At 44.4% G+C, this 22,327-nt stretch overlaps 1 protein-coding gene across 8 annotated transcripts in view; it reads left to right on the forward strand.

The window, feature by feature from the left end:
• The window catches only part of LDLRAD4 (low density lipoprotein receptor class A domain containing 4), a 294,707-nt gene extending 275,630 nt beyond the window's left edge, over positions 1-19,077 (forward strand). For 6 of the 8 annotated variants that reach the window (XM_055705562.1, XM_055705560.1, XM_055705561.1 and 3 more), the window contains 2 exons: positions 7,397-7,450; positions 8,751-19,077. In XM_055705562.1, coding sequence (XP_055561537.1) covers positions 7,397-7,450; positions 8,751-9,293 — 597 coding nt within the window. In that variant the 3' untranslated portion in view covers positions 9,294-19,077. Of the gene's footprint in view, positions 1-4,140; positions 4,211-7,396; positions 7,451-8,750 lie in introns of those variants that run through there. The other 2 variants (XR_008731464.1, XM_027798460.2) reach the window with 2 other exon arrangements.
• Positions 19,078-22,327: the final 3,250 nt, after the last annotated feature.

Genomic DNA, 22,327 nt, shown 5'->3' on the forward strand with positions numbered 1-22,327 from the left:
CGCAGCCGGGAGTGAGCCACGGTTTGCAGAGCATCTGAGGGGAACGTGAAGGCTGTGGGGTGTGGAGTGCTGGGTTGTTTTGGGGCAGAGCCATGTGGCAGCCTTGGAAAGGCACATCTGTGTATGGGGTATGTATGCCTGATATCCCAGGGGAGGTATGTGTTGCTGGCTCTGCACTGGGAGGGCAGCACTGCTGGTAACCAAAACCATCCTGCTGGAGTGTAGGTAGCCACAGCTGAGCTGCTGCTGCGGCACTGTGCTGTTTGCTGGGACAAAACAAAGATCGATCTTGTTCTCTGATGATTAACTCTTAGTGTCATCGCCAGTGATTTTCAGGGGGATGTTGAGGAGAAAGAGATTAAGTGATTTACAGAGAGGTACTTAATGAGCTTCTGGTGTTCCTAAATTTATTCCTTCTCTTTGTCCTGGTGGCTTCTGTCTCCATGTTTTTCTCTTATGAACTGGATGTTGAAGGGGTACTGAACACTTGGACTGCCTCAGGCCTGCTCCTGGCGGCAAAGTCCCTGTATCTATCACACAAGATGCTCACCCTGACTGGACCCCACCGCCCAGCACCCAGGGCAGCATTGCTGCTGGGGCTAGTCAGCTTGCATTAGGACCTGCATTGATAATGCCCATCGTGAATGCCAGGCTCCAGGAGCACAGCTGTAAAAATATTGCCCTCTTCCCCGGAACAGCATTTCAGAATAAAAGGGGAACATTAGGGGGGTGACAGAAAACACTCAATATTGACAATGCCAGGGATTTGTCAGTGATTTCAAATCTTAGTCTTGCCTCTTGGCCTTTTAAATTGTTCCCTGCCGGTGTTGGCATTATTCCTTCTGTTCCCTGCTGGTATCCCTGTATCACTCATTCTCATTTTCTTGCTGACATGTACAAAAGAAAGAAAATGCCACTGGGAACGTGAACGCAGTCTGTAGCAGGGAGAGAGCGTGAGTGCTGTAGACCACCGTGCTTTGCTAAACGTTTTGCTTTGCACCAGGCAGGCTTCAGTTGGCAGGAGCTGGACATGTGCTGTGTTCTCCTGTCTGTATGAGGGATGTGGGCTTGTCTCTTCAGGGAGTGCTGCCAGTAGGGACAGCATGGGCTGGCTGCTGCTCTTTGAAGTCTACCACAATAAAGTTCAGGACATCTTTAATAAAGGCAGGACCATCTAAGAAACCGGCAGGTAGGACTAGAAAGTGAGGAGCACCAGCTTCGGGTGGCTCCCGACTCAAATGTGTCACCTTGGGCAACTTGCTTCTTCTCCAAATAAAGGAGGAAGGATAATAGTACTTACTTCCATCGCTTGGATGAAATGAAGATTACTTGAAGTGGTAAAGCGCTGTGAAGTTGGGGAAGTAAGTTTTAAGGCATTAAGTAACAGAAATTATTGCTCTTAAGTGTAGCGAGGTGGACTACCACATGTGGGAGGTTTGGTGCTCTCCATAATTATCTCGCTGTAGTACTTCTCCCCCTTGGTACTGGGGGAAGTACCTGCCCTTGGGGAAATACAGCTTTTAAAGGGAAGAGCAGCCCTGCCGGAACCTTGTCGTCCTGTTGGGGATAACGCAGTAGTTTGTTTCGCTCGTGTTGAGCAGGGAAAACGTCGCCATCTGCAGAGCTGCGATGGTCTCTGTCACCCGAGAAGAGGCCGGGAGGGCCCCTGTGCCTTCCCGGAGCGTTTCGAGCCAGCTGCCGCTGCAGCGCGGCGTGATGTATCGCTGCCACCTAGGGCCGGAACGGGAAACGGCGCTGCTGTCCGACACGCTCACATGTGCCAGAGGGGTGTATACATGTATCTCCATTAAAAAAAAATCAAAAAAAATCTGAGTTTAATCGAGAGGAAAAGAGGGACTTTTTAATACTTGTAATGCATTTCAGAAAGTGAAAAAATAACTTTTGTTTCTCAGGAGATAGTTTCAGTCAGTATTCTAATTCTCAGAGACTTAAACTTGGAGAAAAACTGAAGATCTCCTTGAGAGTCAGTAAAAAAGTTTGGATTCTGTGGTTTTGTTGTGGTTTAACCCCAGACAGCAGCTAAGCACCACACAGGTGCTTGCTCCTGGTGGAATGGGGAGAGATTTGGAGGGATAAGAGTTACAAAACTTGTATGTTGAGACAAAGACAGTTTAATAAGTAAAAGCAAAAGCCATATACACAAGCAAAGCAAGAAATTAATTCGCTACTTCCCATCAATAGGCAGGTGTTCAACCATCCCCAGGAAAGCAGGGCTCCATAACAGTTACTTGGGAAGACAAATGCCCTCACTCCGAATGTCCCTCCCTCCCTCCCTGTTCCCCCAGCTTTTATCGCTGAGCATGATGCTGTATGGTATGGGATATCCTTTTCCTCAGCTGGGGCCAGCTGTCCTGGCTGTGCCCCCTCCCAACTTCTTGTGCCCCCCCAGCCTGCTCGCTGGTGGGGTGGGGTGAGGAGCAGAAAAGGCCTTGGTGCTGTGTAAGCCTGCTCAGCAATAACAAAAACATTTCTGTGTTAGCAACACTGTTTCCTGAACAAATCTAAAAGATAGCCCCATTCTAGCTACTGTGAAGAAAATTAACTCTATCCTAGCTGAAACCAGCCCAGGGATGATTTTGCTTTATTGCACTTTGAGGAATTTTTCTTACTGAATGTAAATTTTCACCTGTAACTTAACCCTGAATTAAAAATTTTTCTTCAGGTACGTTTCTTCCCTGCTGTCTGTCAATGTGCTGATGCTCAGCCAAGGTAGTTTGGATGACACCACGTGGTCCAGGAAGCACAGTGTTTAAAAATGGCCTCAAAAAGTAATCTTCCTAAACTGTTTAATTCTGGAGGTTGTAAACATTTGTAAAATACGAATTAGACCAATTATCTTAGTCTTCTCCGATCTCCTAAGATCTCAATATTGAGTTAAATAATCATTACCATAAGATAAGTAATCACTCAGCTGGATTTATTAAATGATGCTGTTATTTCAAAACCTAATCACAACATTAATTTCTGTAATTTATTGTGAAACCAGCAGTCGCAAAGGTCAGCAAGTGATGTAGCTGGATCCCTAGGATTTTTCTTGTTTTGGTGTTATTTGTAGGAGCTAGGATTTACCATGGAGACTCACTCTTTTTTGTTCCCAAACCGAACGATGTTAAAGATGAATACAGTATAGGAATGAATGTATAAGCTTTCTCTTCCTGTTACTTTTAACTATGGAAGCTCATGCCTGAAGACTTTTAGTCTCTTTAAGAAGGAGAAAGTTGAAGTGGATGGCTACTGAGAACCTATAAGAAGCGGGTAAATGATATATTGCCCACAGGAAAAAAAAAGGATAAATGGCATTTGCTGAGGCTTAGCCTTGATTGCACATACCTAAAACCTACTTGTACAACACCCTGGGCTTTTGGTGTGAGGGGGCATTGGTAGCTGGGAAGCTCCTATCCGCATGATGCCAAGCAGTGCGGTCCTGGGGCTGCCAGCTTGCGCCAGGCCTGGCAGCTGGTTAGCCGTCATGCTGAGCCGTATTGCCTGTGTCCAATTCCGTCTTGCTTACAGGATGAGAAGTCACTGAGTGAAACGAAGTTGAAAGTAGGTTTTTTTTTTATCATTAGGAAATATAGCTTGCTGTTTTGAATAATAAAGAGAGAAACAATATCAGGGAATATAAATACAAATGCTCTCAGTTCTTACCTGATTTGCACTGACCTGAGCACAGGGAAGCATTTTAGTTGTGGAATGTAGGTCTGTAAGTAGAGGGGCAGGGAGAGAGCAAGAAATTAACACTTTTCCACAGTGTAGGTCACTCCAAATTGTTGATGGCAGTCCCAGCATGCTATTTCTTACATCTGCATCTTGGGGAAAGAAAAGTCGTGGCGGTATTTTCCTTCTGCAACACAGGTTTTTTTCCTTTCTTCTCCTCTCATCCCCTTGTCATCACCCAACGAACACAGGGGTAGGTGGGCACCAACCCTTGGATTAGGTTGTATCTGCCCAGTTTAGGGGAGAGAGGATTTCCCTGATATGAAAGACTTGAGAAGGGTAGACAGTAAGTTTCCTGTGGTGGATGTAGAGATTTCAGGAAGGCAGAATGACTGAAAAGACCCAAATCGGGAAGATGGTGCAGGCACCTGTTTGGACGCAGTTCTCTTGTTCCAGACAGATGTCACCTTCTGTAGAGGAGATGGGGTTTATCTATGGAAGGCAAAGTGCAGAAAACCTCCAGCATCTCAGGGTAAGACTCATCAAAGGACTTCAGTGTGTTAAATTTTTATTCATTTCCTAGCTTTTCTCTTAGCCTTGGGCTGTTAGCGGAAGCGCATGTCTAAGTAAGTGGTTGCGGACAGACCTGAGCAGTCTGCCTTTGCGCCGAGCTGGCAGCTCCCAGGCCAGCCCTGAAGCGGGAGCCACACTGCTCAGCAGCAAGCTGCGGAGTCTGGGTCGGAGGCACCTCGTGAATTACGTGCTATGTAAAAGGATAAGGGGTATCTAGTGCATGATATCAGGCATAAATTATTTTCCTGTTCTATTCTGTCCCTCAAATACATGTAAATAAAAACTTCATAGAGCCATTCACAATTAAGCACTGGCAGGTTGTCCCTTGTCTCTTTCTGTCTCTCTCTTCTCTCTGTACTCTTTCCCATGCTGTCATACTGTTCTCCTCTTAAAGTCTAGGAAGCCCCTCTACGTGTTTATATGTGTCATTGCAGGTCACTGTACAATAAATTCATGTCCTAGAAGGGTTCAGGGGTTTCTCTATAGCTGAGTGCAGGAAACCCAGTTGCTTGCTAACCCCTTCCCTTTCTCATTGCCTCTCTTGCTGTCCGTTTCAAGACTGCCTGAAGTAAGAGCATACCGCCTTTTCCTACATTGGGCCGGTTGGTCTGGGCTTACTCTAGCGGTGATGAGAGATTCCTGTACTATGGCACTGGACCAACGAGCTATGCATGGTGAGGTTGGTCTGCACGTGGTGTGTGAGCCTGGTGTTTTCCAAGTGTGGGCGTGCTGCGCACATGCTACCCAGCCATCTGCCTGGGGAGTTCTCTGGCTCCTGGGATAGAGATCTTACTGGGGGTTGGCTGCTGCCAAATGATTTATTCAGCCTGCTGCTCTCTCCAGAGGAAACCTTAGGGAAGGGAGTAGTTACACGTGGGCTGCAGGACACACTGTGAGACAGAGTCCATGTTGTTACACATCATTGCATCCTAACCATTTCACAACCTTGCAGTTCGGCTGCATCCCAAGCTGTCTACCTCCTCAATAGTTAGCCCAGAGCTGGGAGAGCCTTGGGCTCCTTTGGTCTTGTAGTCTTGGTCTGCCTATTGCAGCACCCTGCTTGCACTCTGGGTGGTCCCTGTAGCAGCTGCAGTGCCTCCAGGCAGGGTCTTCTAGTGTACTGGAGTTAGCAGCAGTAGAAGTAACGGCCAGTGCCACTCTTCTAGCAAGTTGATTCTGTTAAGGCGTTGCTGGTACCACATCTGCATGCCTCGGCTCAGCACGCAGGTCCCGCTCCATCTCAGTGCAAGGAGATTTTCCCCATATACTGCACTGTCTCCCTCAACTCTCCTTACTCTCTCCTGCCTTAGGGGAGATGAGCCCTAGGATGGGAGCCATCATTTCCACATCAGAAACTCTCTTCCATAAGGGAGTTGAAGTAACGTGTAGTGGTGGCAAATGGAATTCCTTTCTGGGTTGGGTTTGCCTTTTTTCCTCTCTTCTGAGCTTGAACACATTAAACGTGAGACCAAGACAGTTACATAAATCATATTTTTCAGACTGTCACTTGGGAATCTGCTGTTGGGCTGTGTATGGACTGTAGTTCACGGGCAGTTAATTGAGCAGTGTAGCTTTGACTAATATATTTTACTTAACAATTGCAACAGGCTTGGAGCCTGCTGGGTTAGCTGCTGATAACCTGATAGTTTTTAATTGTGCAATTATACCCTCAGATATTTCAAAATGGGGGCATCCAGGTGATGGAGGGGTGGAAAGGAAGGTGAGTACATGTATATGTACATGTCTATATACAGTTACACAGTTACAACTTCTTCTTTTGACAAAACCTTATATAGGCACTGAAATATGTGACTACGTAAGATTTGTCTTTCGTATCAGGCCTTTGCACATGGGGATACTTTCAAAGGGAGGTTGTAAACAATTGCAGTTGTCAGCCTCCCTGCCTCTGCTCTCTAAAGTTACGTAAGAAAAGTGGTTGACCAGATTTGTTATTCAAAGCATTTCCCTTAACAGCTGAATCCTGTAGGAGATTCCTCTCAGAGCAGCTTTCCTCTGGGGTGGACTCTCCTGACCAGATCACAGGTGGCTTTTGGTCTCTGAGTGTCATGATGAACATCTAGTTAGGTCTGTTTTTACATCTGAAATATGTTGAAGGATGCTATGGTGAGAAGAAGCAGTATGGTAAGATTTGAAAGTAGTCTACACAAGGTAGTGCTTTTGGGGACAGTATGCTTTTTCCTTCCTGTTCCTGAAATTTCTTGTGTCTATAAAATCATGAAACTTGAACTGGCACCACGAAAATAGTTGTGACCATACAATGTTTGGATTTTCTCTTTCTGAACCAAGATTGAAATTCTGTGCTTTATACTTTCTGACGTGTCCTTTTCAGCTTTGAAATTTCCAGTAAAATAAACCCATTGTGGTAGTTAGTGATACTCTAAACAATTAATTAAGAAGAAAAAATTATCATATACCTTAAGCTGTTTTCCCTTATTGACATGTTGTTCTTCACTCTTATTCTGCCCTGAGTGCTGGTACAGCATCAGAACCAGGCTCTCAAGGCATGAGAGGGAAAATACTTTGGCCTGAGAAGGTGTTTGGGGAGGTGGTTGAAGAGGGGAACAGGTGGCTGAAACCCAGCCGTCTAACTACTGCTTATGGCGGGAGTTGGGCAACTGGCAGTTTTGACCAGAATATACCTGAGTTTAGAGTGACTGTCACTTCACTGAGACTACAGACGACAGGTTTCATTGCGAACTGTTTCAGCTTTGGCGTGTAATTGGGATCCTGGCTGGTAGGTCAACTTCGTTGGACCTGCCAACCTCGCTGATGTGGCCTTGTCACGAGCTGGGAGGTGACAGGTACCTGCTCAGCACAAAAGCGCTGAAGTGTCCGCAGTCATTCCTGCATGTTGCAACATGGTCGTAGCTGCAACCAGCCGGGTGCTGTGGATGGCATCTCAGCACTTGCAAAATGGACCAATCTTGACCTGCTTGGGTGCAGAGCTGCTGTTTGCTCTAGTTTTGGAAAGAACAGGGTGGGATGTTACTTGCTTACCACCTCTGTTTGGGTGGCGAGGGCCAGTCCTTCAAAGCTGACTGCTTGTAAGAGTTTTGGCACTGAGGCAGGATGGTGATGTGATCTATTAATTTTTCCTCTTTTCTTGTTTTCTTCTACATTCCAGGAAGGGTGCTTGTGGCCTTCAGAAAGCTCGGTTTCGCGCCAGGGTGCTTCAGAGGTATGGACAGATTTCTTACTATCTTCACCATGTACTTTCCTCTTTCCTGTAATGTATATTTAATTCCTTTCAAAAACATGCATCTGTTCAGGAAATAAAGCTTTTTCAGTGTAGACTAAGAGCCAGGTTCATGTGGACATCTGAGCCTGCCTTAACTCCCATTCCATAAATGCGTAAGACTTTTTCATTAAAAGAATAAAATTCTGCCTACCTGACACGTCATCTCCATCAGCAGCTCCCTGTATCATAGCAGGCATTCACAGGTAAAGTGGTGGAGGTGTGTCTCTGTCATGCAGTGGCTCAGTAATTAAGAGTACTCAATAGAAGCGGGGAGACCAGTTGCTCTTCTTCCTGAGTTTTTCTTGGATTTACAACACATATCCTGTCACCGGTGTCTCCTGTCTTCCAGCTAGCACAGATCGCTGGTCTGTGTGTGATTTGTGGGTGTATTGTTCCGAGTGGTCCAGCTCTCCTGTGACAAACGGCAAAGCTTCCTGGTGGTTGGCCCTGCATCTGTGAGGGTCAGGGGCTAAAGACTTGCTCTGTGTGGACCCAGAAATGAGAAGACCAGTTTGATAGATCTAGATCTAAGAAGCTGATGTGTCTGTCTAGATCTGGAATAGACCAAATGAGGAGCAATAGCTTCTCACAGAGTACCTTGAACTCTTCCTTTTGTAAAGCCTGACCTTCTGTGGGGCTTAATATGCCAGGGACATTTTTTCCACTTGCAGCACAGAAGCCTTATAGGTCCTCCCCGGAGGCTGATTTCTGGCTGAGAACTGAGGAGGAGGACACCTGATACACTGTGGTAGTGAAGGCGTGAGATATGCCGGGCCTTTACAAAATGTACTAAAATGACCATCTGAATTCTTTGATGATGCGGGTATTACATTAACTCTGAGTAGGAGGGGGAGGCTCAGGCTGCAGCTGAAATTCAGTATTGGGACACTTTTGTAGAACTAGTCAATTGTCAAGACTAGAGAGAATGTCTTTCTTTGTTCAGAAGCAGAATAATTTTCCGTTGGCACTGCATGTTTTAATGTCAGAAGGAGCTGTGTGGGGTCTTGGTCGTCCTTCATGAAGCTGTTCTCAAGTATGTTGAATTCCTTCCTGCAACTCCTACCTGTTCTTATCACGTGCACGCATGTGGGAGCACGCGTCCAAGTGTGTCCTGGGTTTAACCTCCTAAGATGGGTGGCAAAGAGAATCATTTTGCATTTTATCAATTCTTTGTTAATACGGCGCCCCCACAGTGCTTTGCTCAGATATAGAGTCACGTGTGTGTCTCTTCCCATTTCAGATCATGTATGCTCCAAGGTCCAGGGACAGGTTTACCACCCCGTCTTTTATGCAGCGGGACCGTTTCAGTCGCTTCCAGCCCACTTACCCTTACATGCAGCATGAGATTGACCTCCCTCCGACCATCTCCCTCTCCGATGGGGAAGAGCCACCGCCGTACCAAGGCCCGTGCACCCTGCAGCTCCGGGACCCAGAACAGCAGATGGAGCTCAACCGGGAATCTGTCAGGGCACCGCCCAACCGAACCATTTTTGATAGCGACTTGATAGACATCTCAATGTACAATGGGGGCCCCTGCCCACCCAGCAGCAATTCGGGCATAAGTGCAACCAACTATAGCAGTAACGGAAGGATGGAAGGACCACCCCCGACATACAGTGAGGTCATGGGGCATTACCCAGGCTCCTCTTTTTTCCATCACCAGCACAACAATGTGCCTCCTTCCTCACAGAGGGGGAGCAGACTTCAGTTTCAGCAGAACAATTCAGAGAGCACAATAGTCCCCAGCAAAGGCCAAGACCGTAAACCAGGAAACCTGGTCTAAGTTACTCGCCCAGGTGCATTTGAACTGAAGAGGAGAGGTTCATGCAGGGCAGTGGAGGAAGACCCCCCCCATGCTCCAGTGCACAATGTTGTTACGTTTCACGTGGTACAACTTAGTAAAACCAAACGTGCAAACCAGTTCTTTGTTTCTGATTCCTTTCAGGGGAATTGCATGCAAAGCAGATTGAAAGAAATACAAACTTCCATTCAGTTTGTCTGCGAGCAGTGTTTCAGGGGAGAGGGGGGATATATTATTTTTTTTTAATAAACTATTTCAATTATTTAATTCTAAAAGTTAACTTAGCACAGAAATGGCTTGTACAGCCTGTTTTATACTCACTGAATGGCAGAAGGAAGAAGGTGGTTTTGCTAGATAAATGGGGGAAGAATTGGCTAGTTTGCTTTTTTTTTTCTCCCAGGGTATGGATTTTTTTTTTAATATGAAACAAAATTCCTGTTTTGTGTGCCAAGGTATAAAGTTGAGAACTTAGATGAATGCAAGGAATTAATTTGTGTTGTGATAAATGTGTTCTAAAAAGTTGCACTATCTTAATGTTTTAAAAAAATATATATGAGGGAACTGTTTTATGTGAAGTTCTTCTATATGTCGTCTTTTGACCTGTGGAATAATGATAGAGCCCCAGAAGTAATCTGGAGGAGTTTGCCCCCTTCCCCCCAGGTTTGCTAGAAAAAGGGGACAGGACTTAGCCTAACATCTCTTGGCTTTTACAAATCAAGAAATTACAGGGACGCTTGTCTTTGCAATAATTTGCATTCGAATAACAGTGCATCAGTGAAGTGTCTTGGAGACTTTTGGATGGAAGAAGGCAAATATGAAATCCCAGCACTTTCCATCACTTAGGTTTTAGCTGATTTTTAGTGTAGACTATTTGTTTTGTAAATGGCAAAACAAAATCCCAGATGTGTTAATTTGTATTGATGCTAAGTGCTGCCATTCTTTTGTTTTCATAATGCAGCATCACCAGTACTTACAGTTTTAGAGACTTTTGTCCTCGCTGTAGCCTGAAATGTATTTAGACACACATATCATGACATTATGCAATAAATTGTGTAAAAATGCAAGATGGGTTTTTTCCCCTGCAGTGCTGTTCAAATACGTGAGACTCTGTTGTGCTTTTCGCTCTCTGTTTCATCCTTCAGATACTGAAGTTCAGTCCTGGAGATCCATCTTGTTGAAGTGAAGGGGCTGTTGTAGCTGTAGCCCCCCCCCCCATGCTTTCTCTGCAGCAGGACCGAGAGCGCTTGTGACAGTGGTGCTGGCTTCTGTGGCGTCCCTGGCAGTGACACGGGAGCACCAGTTATGCTCACTGCGAAGCATTTTGCTCTGGGCCCTGTTGCAGAAACCCTCCTCCATGCCCGTCATCCGGCTGATGCCAGCAGGACTACACTCATGGGTAAAGATGACTCACATAGTAACCAAGTGTCTGTAAGCCCTGGTTTTGCCGTGCTGGTCTTCAGAGTAGCTGGAAAATGTTACCTGCCTGTAAAGTGGCATGTGGGGTGTTTCTTCCTGGCTGGTTCTGTGTGGAAGCACATGCAGTGCTGGAAGGCAGTTGACGAATGGTGGTAGTGGCATCACAAGCACATGAAAAAGCACAACTTGCACTTAAAATGCATTTCGGAAACCGACTTAAAAGTAAGAACCTTTGGAGTCTTAGCTTGAATAGTCTCTAATATATATGTGTATGAGTGTGTCATAGACCTGTTCACTTCAAGTTCTTTCACTTTTTTCTATTTTCTTAAGCCTTGTGCTTGGTTAGGGGCAGCAGCCACTGAGTGCCGTGCCCTAGCGCCTGGTCCCATGGCCGGAGGATTTCTGCAGGACTTCTGTACACCAGGGGCTCTGATAACTGAAGTGCATCTTTGATCTATGCAGAGTTTTAATGCCAAAACAGTGTGCATGTCTGTGTGTGTGTTTTATGGGCCTCAGTGTAGATTATTTTCTCCATAAGGTAGTTTGATTTTATTCTAGTTTAGAAATCGTTTATGTAACTGTTAGTCTGAATATGCAGCCCCATTTGTCTCTGTAATTGTTTTTTGGTCTGAGTCGTGCTGGTAATGCAGAGTAAAGCTGCCTTTTAATTTATGTATTATTTGAAGGGAGAGAGAGAGATTGTATGATGGGTTTTACTCCCCCCACCCCCCTCCCTGACCCACAGGACAGGTGTTTAGGAGATGACTAGGTGGCTGTCAGTCAGCTAGGGCTCTCATCATGTCTGGTTCCTGGGAATAAAAGCTGTGAAATTAGATTTTTGCAAATAACCTATGAACATAATTCTTAGTTAAAAAGCAAACAAACAAACCCAAACAAGAGAAAACCAGCAAATGTTGGGTTTGGTCTTCAGTGACTTTTATTGTCCTTCAGAAGTGAGCTTGTAAGCCAGAGAATGCACGTGCCTATACGGATACTGTGCTTTTGCCTAAACGAGGATTATGTAGCTGAGAAGCCGTCATGTGAGAACAGCTGGAACTCGGTCGTCATGGCAGAGCACACCTGGACTGGGCCCTGGGCTTGGACCGGTTGAGTACCAACTTCTCCCCATGCACAGATCTCAGCGAAGTGAGCCTTGAAGTTGCCTTCGAAGTCACCTCTTGGGAACATGCTTTCTTTGAAGACGGCCCTTCGCCATCTTTTGCCCTCTTTGCATGCCAGTAGATTTATGCATTTCCCATTAACGTTGTCTGGTATGATATGTGCATTGTTGTCTCTTAATTTTTCATGATTGAGGAAGTTTTCCTTTGCGTGGAAAACGTAACCTGTTAGAGTTCTGTGGAAGAGATTTGTTTAACAAGAACTTAGTATTTGCTCACCTAATGGTTGCGTTTCCTTGTGCATCTTCGCCTTCTCATCATATTCTGCTGTGTGCAAAGCTAATGTGCAGCCAGTGTACCTGTCAGCTCTGAAAGTGTAGTCATCTGTTGCTTGCTATAGGTGAGTTTGCAATCTGCTACTTTTGTTTCAGGGCCTCTTAAAGGAGTAAATATGGTATTTACTTTTGTTTTGGAGCCCCTTATAGGAGTAAACATGGTATTTTCTGATGAGTATTAGTCATCTCCGATGGGAGTGCCGTCCGTATGTTGCAACAGTGTGTGTTTTTCTTTTGTTGCGGTGAAAGAGAATATACCATGGCTAACAGAACAGAATGGTAAAAGAAGGAATATCAGAATTAGATAGCACTGTTGATCTTTGCGGGCTTAGAAATTGGCGATCTCTGAAGGTAGGTAATTCTATAAAGCACTTACGGAAAACTCCCTTTGAAAATAGCCAGAATTGATGAACTGTATTCCACAGCCACTCAAATGAAGCTTTTTAAATTATAAAAGATTTCTGAAAACATTGTAGATTTAATCATGTGGATTATACCTCAGTAGTGGGGTTTTGGTTTATGCATATTGTGCACAAAACCCACATAATACATGCGTGGAACTTTCTGTGCGATGGATCGTATTAGCCTGAGTTCTGGTTGCACCTCCTGACCTTTGCCCAGTAACCCATCTTCCCAAAATTCAGTCCAGTGGTGTCCCCGTTTTAGAAATATTCAGGTTAAAAGTGGAGGGTTTTTTTAAGTGTACCTTTAAGAAATAAAGCAGCGTTATTATTGTTGTTATTATCATCTTTCTGCAAAGGTTAATTTTTCCCTTATGTGGTTTGGCATGGATCCCTTCTTGGTGCTAAATATGCCCGATCTTTGGTGTTCTCCTGTGATCTTGTAGGGCTAGAAAAAAAGTTTCTCGATGGAGCACTCGGCTCTACTTCTGGATGTATGTTTAGCCTGATAGTGGTTGGGTTCATCTCAGTGCTGTACAAATAGGCTCTGTGTATGTGACACTGCTTGAAAGATGTGAGTGAGGGATATGAAGACTGGTACCCACTCTATGGAGCAGTGTTCAGATCCCTCATGGTATTTTGCGTTACAGGTGGGTTTTGTCAGGGAGGACCTACTTGAGCTACTCCTAGTGTTGTCACTGATGAACTCTGCACTTAACCCAGTCTCGGTCTGATGTGACTTTATTACAGTATACTTTCCCCTTTTGAGTATGAAAACTCAGATGCGTGCCCCATATGCGAGTTCTTGATCGTTAGTGAGGAAGGTATTTAGTTCCTGCGTTTATGGAATCTGCAGGAACCGTGGGTCAAGCTGTGCTTCATTTGGCTTTTTATTATTGTTTGCCCACGTCTCCCACCAGTTTGTCCCAGCTGGAAGCTGCTCCTGTTACCCCAAATCTCTGAATTTTTGTGGTGCAGAAATATATGTATATGTATATAAAAGTGTTGCTGAGATTGATGATTTTTTTTTTTTCTTCCTGTTAATGTGGTTCAGGGAAGGGCAAGGAGTAAATGACATTGTTTCTGGAAGAGTGCACTTTTGTTTGCAACAGGGAAGAAAGCCTTGTCCTGCTGGAGAGTCCTGTGCATGGGCTGTCTGGAACAGTGCTGTCTCAAGTGGTTGTTTGTAACCCTGCCAGGTAGTGAGATACTGGATCTTAAAACTGACATCCTGATCTGTAAGGAATGCTTGAATGTTTTGGAGAAGATAGATTACTAACCTTTCTCTGACTCTGAGCCCTGAACGCTTGTGGTAACTAAGGTAACCTTATTTCATAGGCAAAGGGAAAGAAAATAATGTGCTGGTGAAAATAGATATGCTCCAAAATTGTTCTTTGCTTTCCCCCCTCCCTTCCCCCAAGGCTGAACAGTAGGCTTGCTGGTACGTTTGAAGGTGTTTAGGGTTATTCACAAGTTGTCTCTGGTCACTACAGTTAAGTCATGTCCATGCACATGTGTGTATACATACCTGCATGCAAACTTCTGCCTGTATCCTACCCCTCGATCATTTATATATTAGTTACTATTCCACAGTCACCTTCTGGAAGTGCTAAATGCCTATATATTGTGCTCTCAGGAACAGTGACAGGTCATTTATCAAACAGCTGGATGCACGAGGAATATTTGCTTTTCAGTCATGTAAATGTTGTGGCCCTGCTTTTATCAGTAGGGAGTTCCTTGCTTCGCAAATCCTTGCCCCTGACTTGGTGTGCTAGTGCATGTTCCATCCAACAGCAGTCTCCTTTTGGGTGAGCTTTGAAAAATCCTTGTGCTTTTGGGACGACCCTAACTTATTGATGTACAGGAAGGAAATGTACTTCTTGTACTCTAGATCTCAGAAGTGTGTTTTTTCAGACCTAGCTGATGCTGAGAACCTAGTGATGCATTTGTACAGTGGGTTCAGATGAAGGCTAGCTTTTGATTACATCTTTGCTTTTTAGATAAAGGCTGTTCCAAATAATTCAATTACACACATCTGGTCTTTTCCCACACTGTGTTGTGTGCTTGCCAACAAGTGTGACTAACAGCTTTTCTCCTGAAGTAGCCCCAAATGTTTCAATTTTTTAAGTCCCTGGAAGGAGGCATGCTCTTAATTGTCTGAGACCTGTTGAAGCCTTGCAGAGCATGGAAAAGTCCTTTGTGAGGGTGTGTTGAACTTGCAGAGGTTTCCCGTCTGAAGACTGTTGTGAATGTTTCTTTAGGAAATTGAAGTTTAAAGTTTTGAGTGTCCCAACTGAAAATGTGGGTTGGTAAGATTCCACCACCACCCCCGGCCCCCCTTACTTAATGTATTGTTTGCCAGCCTGTGCTCATTAATTAGGGGTGTAAATTGCCTTTTGACCCACCTCCGACTGCCGTTGCTATGCTGGCAAAAGCCCCATCGGGCACATTTGCAGCGGCAAAGAAGAGTCATTTTCTTGGTGTGGCTCCACTTGGGGAATTAGCAGAAGCTGCACCAAGTTCAGCCTCCAAAACCAGCATCAGACCTGCACTGCCCCTTCCCAGCACACTCCAGTGTGGGTGACGGCTCAGTTTCAGTTAAGTGCTTTTACCACACTACTAAGTACCACAGACATTCAGTGGAGGAGTCTGCGGGTGTTTCCTTGAAATTGCAACTGTTTGCATTAAATATATTCCAGGACTGATAATGCCGGTTTTGTAACCACTGACTACGTTTCTCCTGCTTTCGAAAGGGAAAACCAAGCACGATTTTGTATTGAGAAGTGTTGCAAACTCTCCTGGCTCGCTCTTCTGCCTTGCTGTTGTCTCTTCCATTTTTAGACCGAATACAAGCAACCCGGGTATTGCTAGCATCACTTTCCTGCTATAAGAGAGCTTACCTTTTTTGTTGGTTAACAATAAAAAAACAAACTTGTAACCTAGATATTTCCCTCTTCCCTCTGACAGCCGTGTGATTTACTGCCAGAGATGACTCTGTCATTTCTTTGCTATATTGCTGCTGCTGTTTTAAATGGTTTGATATACGAGCTTTCTGAAACAACGTGGTGTGTGTAGGATTTCGTGGCTGATGAAGCTGTCTCTTTTCTTCTTCCTTTCGCTCCTTGGTTTGTGCTTGTCTGTCCGCCGTGGTAGGTTTATTAATAAATTATATATGTCCGTATTAGATATAATTTTTTAGGAGGTTTGCATGTCGGTAGTTTGTAAGCAACTAAGGTGCCTCATGTTCAGGTCTGAGCAGATAGGAATCCCCTTGCACTCGAGAGGGCCTGATCCAAAGCCCGATGAAGTTGGTAGGAGGACTGTTGCCAACCTCAGGGGGCTTTGGATCAGGCCTTACGCTCCCACCTTTGTTGTGCCTCACTTAAAATGGTGCTTTTTCAGTTGTCTGTCTTTTTTTTTCTGGTTTGTTTGGGTTTTTTTTCTTTGTATGGTGCTGTGTATAACTTGAATATATTATGCACATATCCTACCCAATGGGTAGAACAAACAAACATACAAAAACAAATAGATGTTGTTAATACTGTAAGATAATGTATAGATGATACCAATTTTAACACAAAAAAGAAAATGGCATAGACTTTGTGAATGCCAACTTCTGTGCTTGGTCCTTTTTTGTAAGAAAATTTCCAAATGAATGCACACAAATGACAAAAAGTCTATGTATTTTATTTTCCTATTAAATATCAATATAATATCATAAGGGAAAAAGTTTGAACAAATCCTTTTTGAATAGCCTGTGTATAGCGATTGGTCGTTTGATGCATCTTTGCTGTGAAGGTTTGTTGTTTTTTTTTTAGATGTGTCACTTTAAGAAAAAGGAAAAAACACAAAACAAACAAAACCTCCACAGCTTTAACCTTGCAACTAGATGCTTCTCATATTGGTTGCTGCCTCACTGTTGCCGAGTTAGACCAGTATTAGTTATTACTTCTCCGGCAGATACGTTATTTATTATTATCCTTGATTAACTTTTTGTTATATTAAAAAAAAAAACAAACAAACAACTTAGAAATGGGCTAAAAGCTTTCAAATCTTTTTATCCGCATCCTAGATTTGAAGTGAAGCTCAGACAAGTGGGAACTGACCCAAACCATCCCTGCAAAATCAGAACTAGGCCAACGAGAGTTTTGTGACAACAGCCAGCCCTTGCTCTGTGCCCACTACTGGCGTGCAATCCTGCCACTGCAAACTGTCTTAAGGCTGGGTGTGCAGCTGGGACTCGCTGCTGACCTGTGCGGCTGCAGGGTGCAAGCCTTAAGGGTAGGCAGGAAAAGCCGCAGCTGGTAGCGAGCTGAACGCAGGGTTTGAGCGTGAGCTTTTGAGTCAGCAGCGCTGCTGCTGCGTTGGCCTCTGACAGCAATGGCTTACCCTGGGTTCGTATTGAAGATTATGGAGAAACACCTAAACCTGTTCAGACCCAACACGGGAAGCGGTGTGGAAAGTAATGAAATGCGTGAACTTTCTGCCAGGTTCTCTGGGCAGTTTGGTTCTCCCTGGTGTCTCCGCGCGTTTGGCTGTCTGTCCCCGTGCCCCGCATGCCGTCGGTATGGGCTCTTTGGTAAAGCAAATACCTCAGGAAAACTCACCATGAAGTTCTAGTGTAGAGACTTGCAGATGCTGTACTTATTTTTCTAAACTGTTTGTTCTAACTATCCCAGGACGGTAGGTGATATAAAAGTTTATTGGTCCCAGACAGACTAGTCCTCTCACAGATGGATACCGACTAATCTTCCATAGATTCTCATGTCTGTATGTAGCTTTTTTATACTTGTTAGGCTTTAACCACAGATGTAAGGTAGCAGCGTGTTGGGATATGTTTGAGATGGCGTTTCGGTTTAGTTTTTCAGATGACTAGCTAAACGCTATGCTAAAACTCAGGGGGCCTTATCCAGGGCCCAGTGAAGTCAGGGGAGGCTTCCTCTGGTGTGAGTGGGCTTTCCATCTGGTCCGTCACGCTGGAGGATGGTGCCCTGGGAGCACAGTCCTTCACAACTTCTCTGCCGACCTGAAACTTCAGCTACTCGTTTGTAAATATCTTTTAAAAAGCCCTCACAGGAGTCCTGTACCCGAATGTTGATCATGGTTGTTTTGGGTTCTTTTGTTTTAAAGAAGTGTGTAAGTTTTTTATGGCCAGTTCTGCATCATCAAGCCCTTACAGGTAGCTTGTATCCATCCCTCTATGTATCGAGCTCTTTTATCAGTAAGCATGTACCATAGGGAAATGCGCATATTTCATGACTGTCACTCGTTAACTCATTTATTGTTTGTCAGGGCATAGGGTAATTGTTGTGGAAGTACACCTTGCCTGGCCGCCTTCGTGTTTTTGTTTGCACTGCAGTACCACTTCTGTGCATGAAGGAAGGAAAACAAACAAAAAACCGCAGGCCGTGACTAGGAAGACTGTACAGAGCAAACCTCCCACTGGAGGAATCTAGGGTAGGATTTATCACAACAAAACTTGCATATTGAGTGGACCAAACACGAGCATGTCTCCTTTTAGAGGCACTAATTTGCTTTGAAGCTGCAGTGGAAAGAGCAGACTATCTATTAAGTGTATTCACAGCTGTGTTCACGCTTTTCCGTTTACCACAAAGCACAGCAGGCAGCCAAGATTTTAAAAGAAGTGTAAGCAGAAGTTATGAGAGCCTCGGGCATCGTAGACCCGGACAGCAAAAATAATAATAATAAAAAAATCACCTTAATATTCTTTAACAAAGCTTTTCTACTTGCCGTACAAAGACTACATAAGCATTGATAGGGGTTTTATCTTTGTATAGCTATCAGCTGCCCATTGCTGCTGTGCTCAGAGCATTTCATGATGGTATGCACATCAGTCAGGCTGTTACACTTAAAATTAACCATCAAATGCCTGGTTTTAGAGTGTTGACCCTTTCTTTGTTGTTTCTTGCTAGTTATTTTACAGTGTAAAATGCTTTATTGCGCTATGGATTTTTTTGTATTTCCAACATTGTGGTTTTCGAGATCATGTTTCCAGCACCTCTTATTTTTGTCCATTTTGTTTCAAGCTATTCTGAAATATGTACAGCACTATCAACAATATTTAATCTTTCTTTTAAACTTTATTGTTGTAAAAACAAAGCTATTGAAAACAGTAAGTCTTTACAACTGTATTGGAGTTTCTCAGTAGCTGTTCACGTGATGCTATGACAAACCTGGCTTGCTTTAATTTTTTTAAAAAAAAATATTTTCCTTTTAACACGATTAATTTGTTGCTTATTTTCCACCGTAACTCCCAATTATATACATGAGAAGATTTCAGCTGTTGTGTATCTGACTTTTAATTGAGCAAATGGTGATGTCCTAGTTTTTAGACCTAAGGTCTGTTTATTGCAATACTTTTAAAGGAAGATGTTGCTCTAAGTGCTGTTGTTAGTTTTAAATACAGATTTTATGCTTGTTCTTAATATGCTGTGGTTAAACCATGGCACAAAATTATTAAAAATCATGAAATGCATTTGTCTCCTGTTGAGTTTATTTTCTCTTTGAAGCGAAAAACCAAAACCGAACAAAACAAGAAAGGTGAAACACTGGAGTGGCCTTCTGTAGAACAAGTACTTGTCGTCTTCCCTTGCTGGTTTGCTGCTGGCAACCAGGTAGGTGATTGTTAAGGAATCAGAGGGTGGATTCAATCCTTGAAGCGTATGGGAGGGCCCTGGGAAACAGATGTTTGATTAGGATTTTATATCAGTGTTCTGACCCTCAACCTTTGGTGATTAATGCTGGGGCGGTTGCAGGTGTTCCTGCCCTACCTTCTGCCGTGGGATGAGCCATAGCAGGAGGCAGCTGTGCCGGAGCACCTGCCTGTCACCCGCTGTAGTTAAGTCTAGGCACTTGTGATTTCAGTTCCCTTCAGATCAGCCCCGCCTCAGTCTCATTTAAAGCACTGGGTGCTGGTGGCTGCCTCTGGCATGCCGGTGCTGCCTGGCCAGCTGGGGATAAGCAGTGGCCCCAAATCACTGAGCTGCAAAAACTGGTTAAAAAAATGAATGTACAAGGTACGGCTTGTGGGTGGGGAAGCACAGCCTGGTTTAAGAGACCGGGGGCATGCTTTGGCAAACGTTTAACACGGGAGCAGTTGTGGTTGGGGGGGGGAGCGGCAGGAGGGGGATATATACAGTTGGTAAGAAACTAGACAGAAGGGTCCTGTGAAAGACGCTTGTCTTTCGTAATGCTGATCTTCGCAAGGTAGATCAAACTGTCCCTGCCTGGTACCTGTCACTTTGCTATACTAAAGCTCAACAAACCCAGGAAAGATTATTTTTTAACAGAGCAGTTGATTACTGTTTAATTATAAAGTGATGCTTTGTTTAGCACGATTATTAACAAAATTATTATCTTTTATTATATTTTATACCTGTCCCTGTGCTTGCTGGAGCTTGAGCTCTCTGTTGTTGATAGGCAGTGCTTAGGGGGAGGTGGTACTTCAAACCTGGGGGGGTTCTCACAGGTCTTTTCAAGACAGAGGTCTGCTGTGGGAGCCACCGTCCCAGCCCGTTCCTGACGTGCTGCTTACAGAGCGGCCTTTGTATTGCCCTCAGATAGGGACCGGGAGGCATGCCCGTTGCTGCTGTTCTTTTTGAATGGCTATGCTCTTTAAATGTTACAATACTTATTTTTGGTTCAAAAGTAACCATTTTCTCTTCCTGTAGCCACCCCCAGTTAGCTGTCCTCCATCTACAGCGTTTTAATTCTTTAGTACTTGGGGAAATTGCTAGTTCCTTAGTCCTTAGAAGTGCTCCAGATCTCCAAGCTTCTGCTCCTCCTTTACAGTCTGAACCTTGAACCCCCTGGAAACTGCCTATTTTTTTTGGCCTGCTTTGATCTTTTACTTAATACGGTTTTAATTGTATTTATATTTGTTTTATAATATGCCATTCTGTTTGATTGTGTTTTAATATCTCTGCCAATGGTTGCAACTCAGAACTCGGCTATAAATGGGATGTCACATCTCAGTAGGGTTACTTTTTTCCTGTTAAAAGATTAATACAGTGGCTGCTGCAGTCCTGTGAAAGCTCTAGGTCTGGCTTCCAGGCTCCCAGCAGTATTGTGTCTCATTACAAACACCCTGTTTTTAACATCCCAAACCATTTTCTTCCGAAGACCCTTCTGTAATGAGACTTCGTTACTTAGACAAAAATTAATTAGGCTTCTCTCATTATCACTGTTTTGATCAGTTGTGCTTTAAATGAGTTCTAATTAAAATGCACATTTTAAAATCCTTACTGCTGAATCCTGTTCTAATAGCTCGCCTCTACTGCAGCAGTGCCTTGCTTTTGTGTAGTTTGCATTGTGCCGCTTTTACAGAAGTCTAGCATTGATTAGAATAAAAACTCGCACGATTTTTTCCCCCTTGTTTTCTATCTTCCCCCCCCGCCCCCCCCCCCCCCCCCGACTGACTGCCAAATGATTGCTCCCGAAAGTGGGGATTAGAGCTGAGATACCGAATTCTTTGCATGTGGTAAACTGATAAGCCGAGTTTCTCCGTATCCTGTACAGTCAGTAACGTTACTTGTCCCCAGAATGTTTCAAAACATAAGGGAGAAACTGTGGGCTTGTACTTGCTACTATTTAACTGCCTATTTCTGCTTGCCTTGGGTGTTCCAAGTTGCCCTTGATATATTATTTAAGTTGGCAGGACTGCATGATCTGTCCCAGTGATGTCCGTCACATGCTAAGCTGGGGGCAGCTTTGCTGGGATGCCAGGGGACACGCTAATTACAGCGGGGGGGGCATGGTGAAGGCTTGCTCTCCTTGAGGAAGGGACTAACATGTAAACATGCTTACTGTAAAGTATTTTGTACCCGTTAATGGTTTCCATGATGAAGCGTGTTGTGGATTAGTAGCAGAAGGGTGCTAATACTATTCTAAAGGTGAGGAAACGGGCATTAAGAAGGACATGGCAGGTCTCGGCGCGGTCGGTGGCCATGCTGGGAATAACCTTCCGGTTGCCACCATTCTCGGTCCCTCCGCCTGCGAGGTGCAGTTTCTCCCCGCTCACTTCTAACACGCTGGTACTGCTGCCTCACACAGAGCTGTTTTTCTGTGTTGGGCTGATAGTGGCAGGGCTTTAAGCCAGCAGCCGGAATGTAGCCACCCCTTGTCCAGAGGAAGAGGGTGTCTTTTCCATGGAGGCCAAAATGCCATCCTTGAGCCCCAGAAGCTCCCGTCAGTGCCAACACCAGATCACTCCAGATTAATTTAAGGTTTGCAGACATTACAGTGATTGACAGTTGAGTTGAGTGGAAAATTCCAGCTTAATCCTGCTCTGTGTGCCACAGACATGGGCTCAGACAGCTTGACCCACATTTAACCCTGGGCAGCAAGAAACTCTAGGGAGAAAAGAAAAAAAAAGTCATTTTCATCTCAAAGCAGTGAGAATGTTCCAGCTTATTACACATCCCTGTGTATATGCATACATGCCTAATTGTGTTACAATGCTGTGAATATTTCATAAGCTGAGCCATGTTTGCCCTAGTTGGCTCTGCTTGGCGAAGAAGCCATGGAAGCCAGATATAAAAGCACAAATGTGCTTGCATAGCCGTTCAGCAGGGTTTACGGCAACAGCAAAATGTATAGGAGCTAGTTCTCTCCTGACAATGGGGTGTTAGGATTGTAAGTGCTATAAAATTTGCTTACAACTGCAAAATATATAGCTCTCGGGGAAAAAGCTGATGAGCTGGTAACTTTCACTAATGTTTTGTCAG

The sequence above is a fragment of the Falco cherrug genome, chromosome 3 (assembly GCF_023634085.1).
Source record: "Falco cherrug isolate bFalChe1 chromosome 3, bFalChe1.pri, whole genome shotgun sequence".
NCBI lineage: Eukaryota > Metazoa > Chordata > Aves > Falconiformes > Falconidae > Falco > Falco cherrug.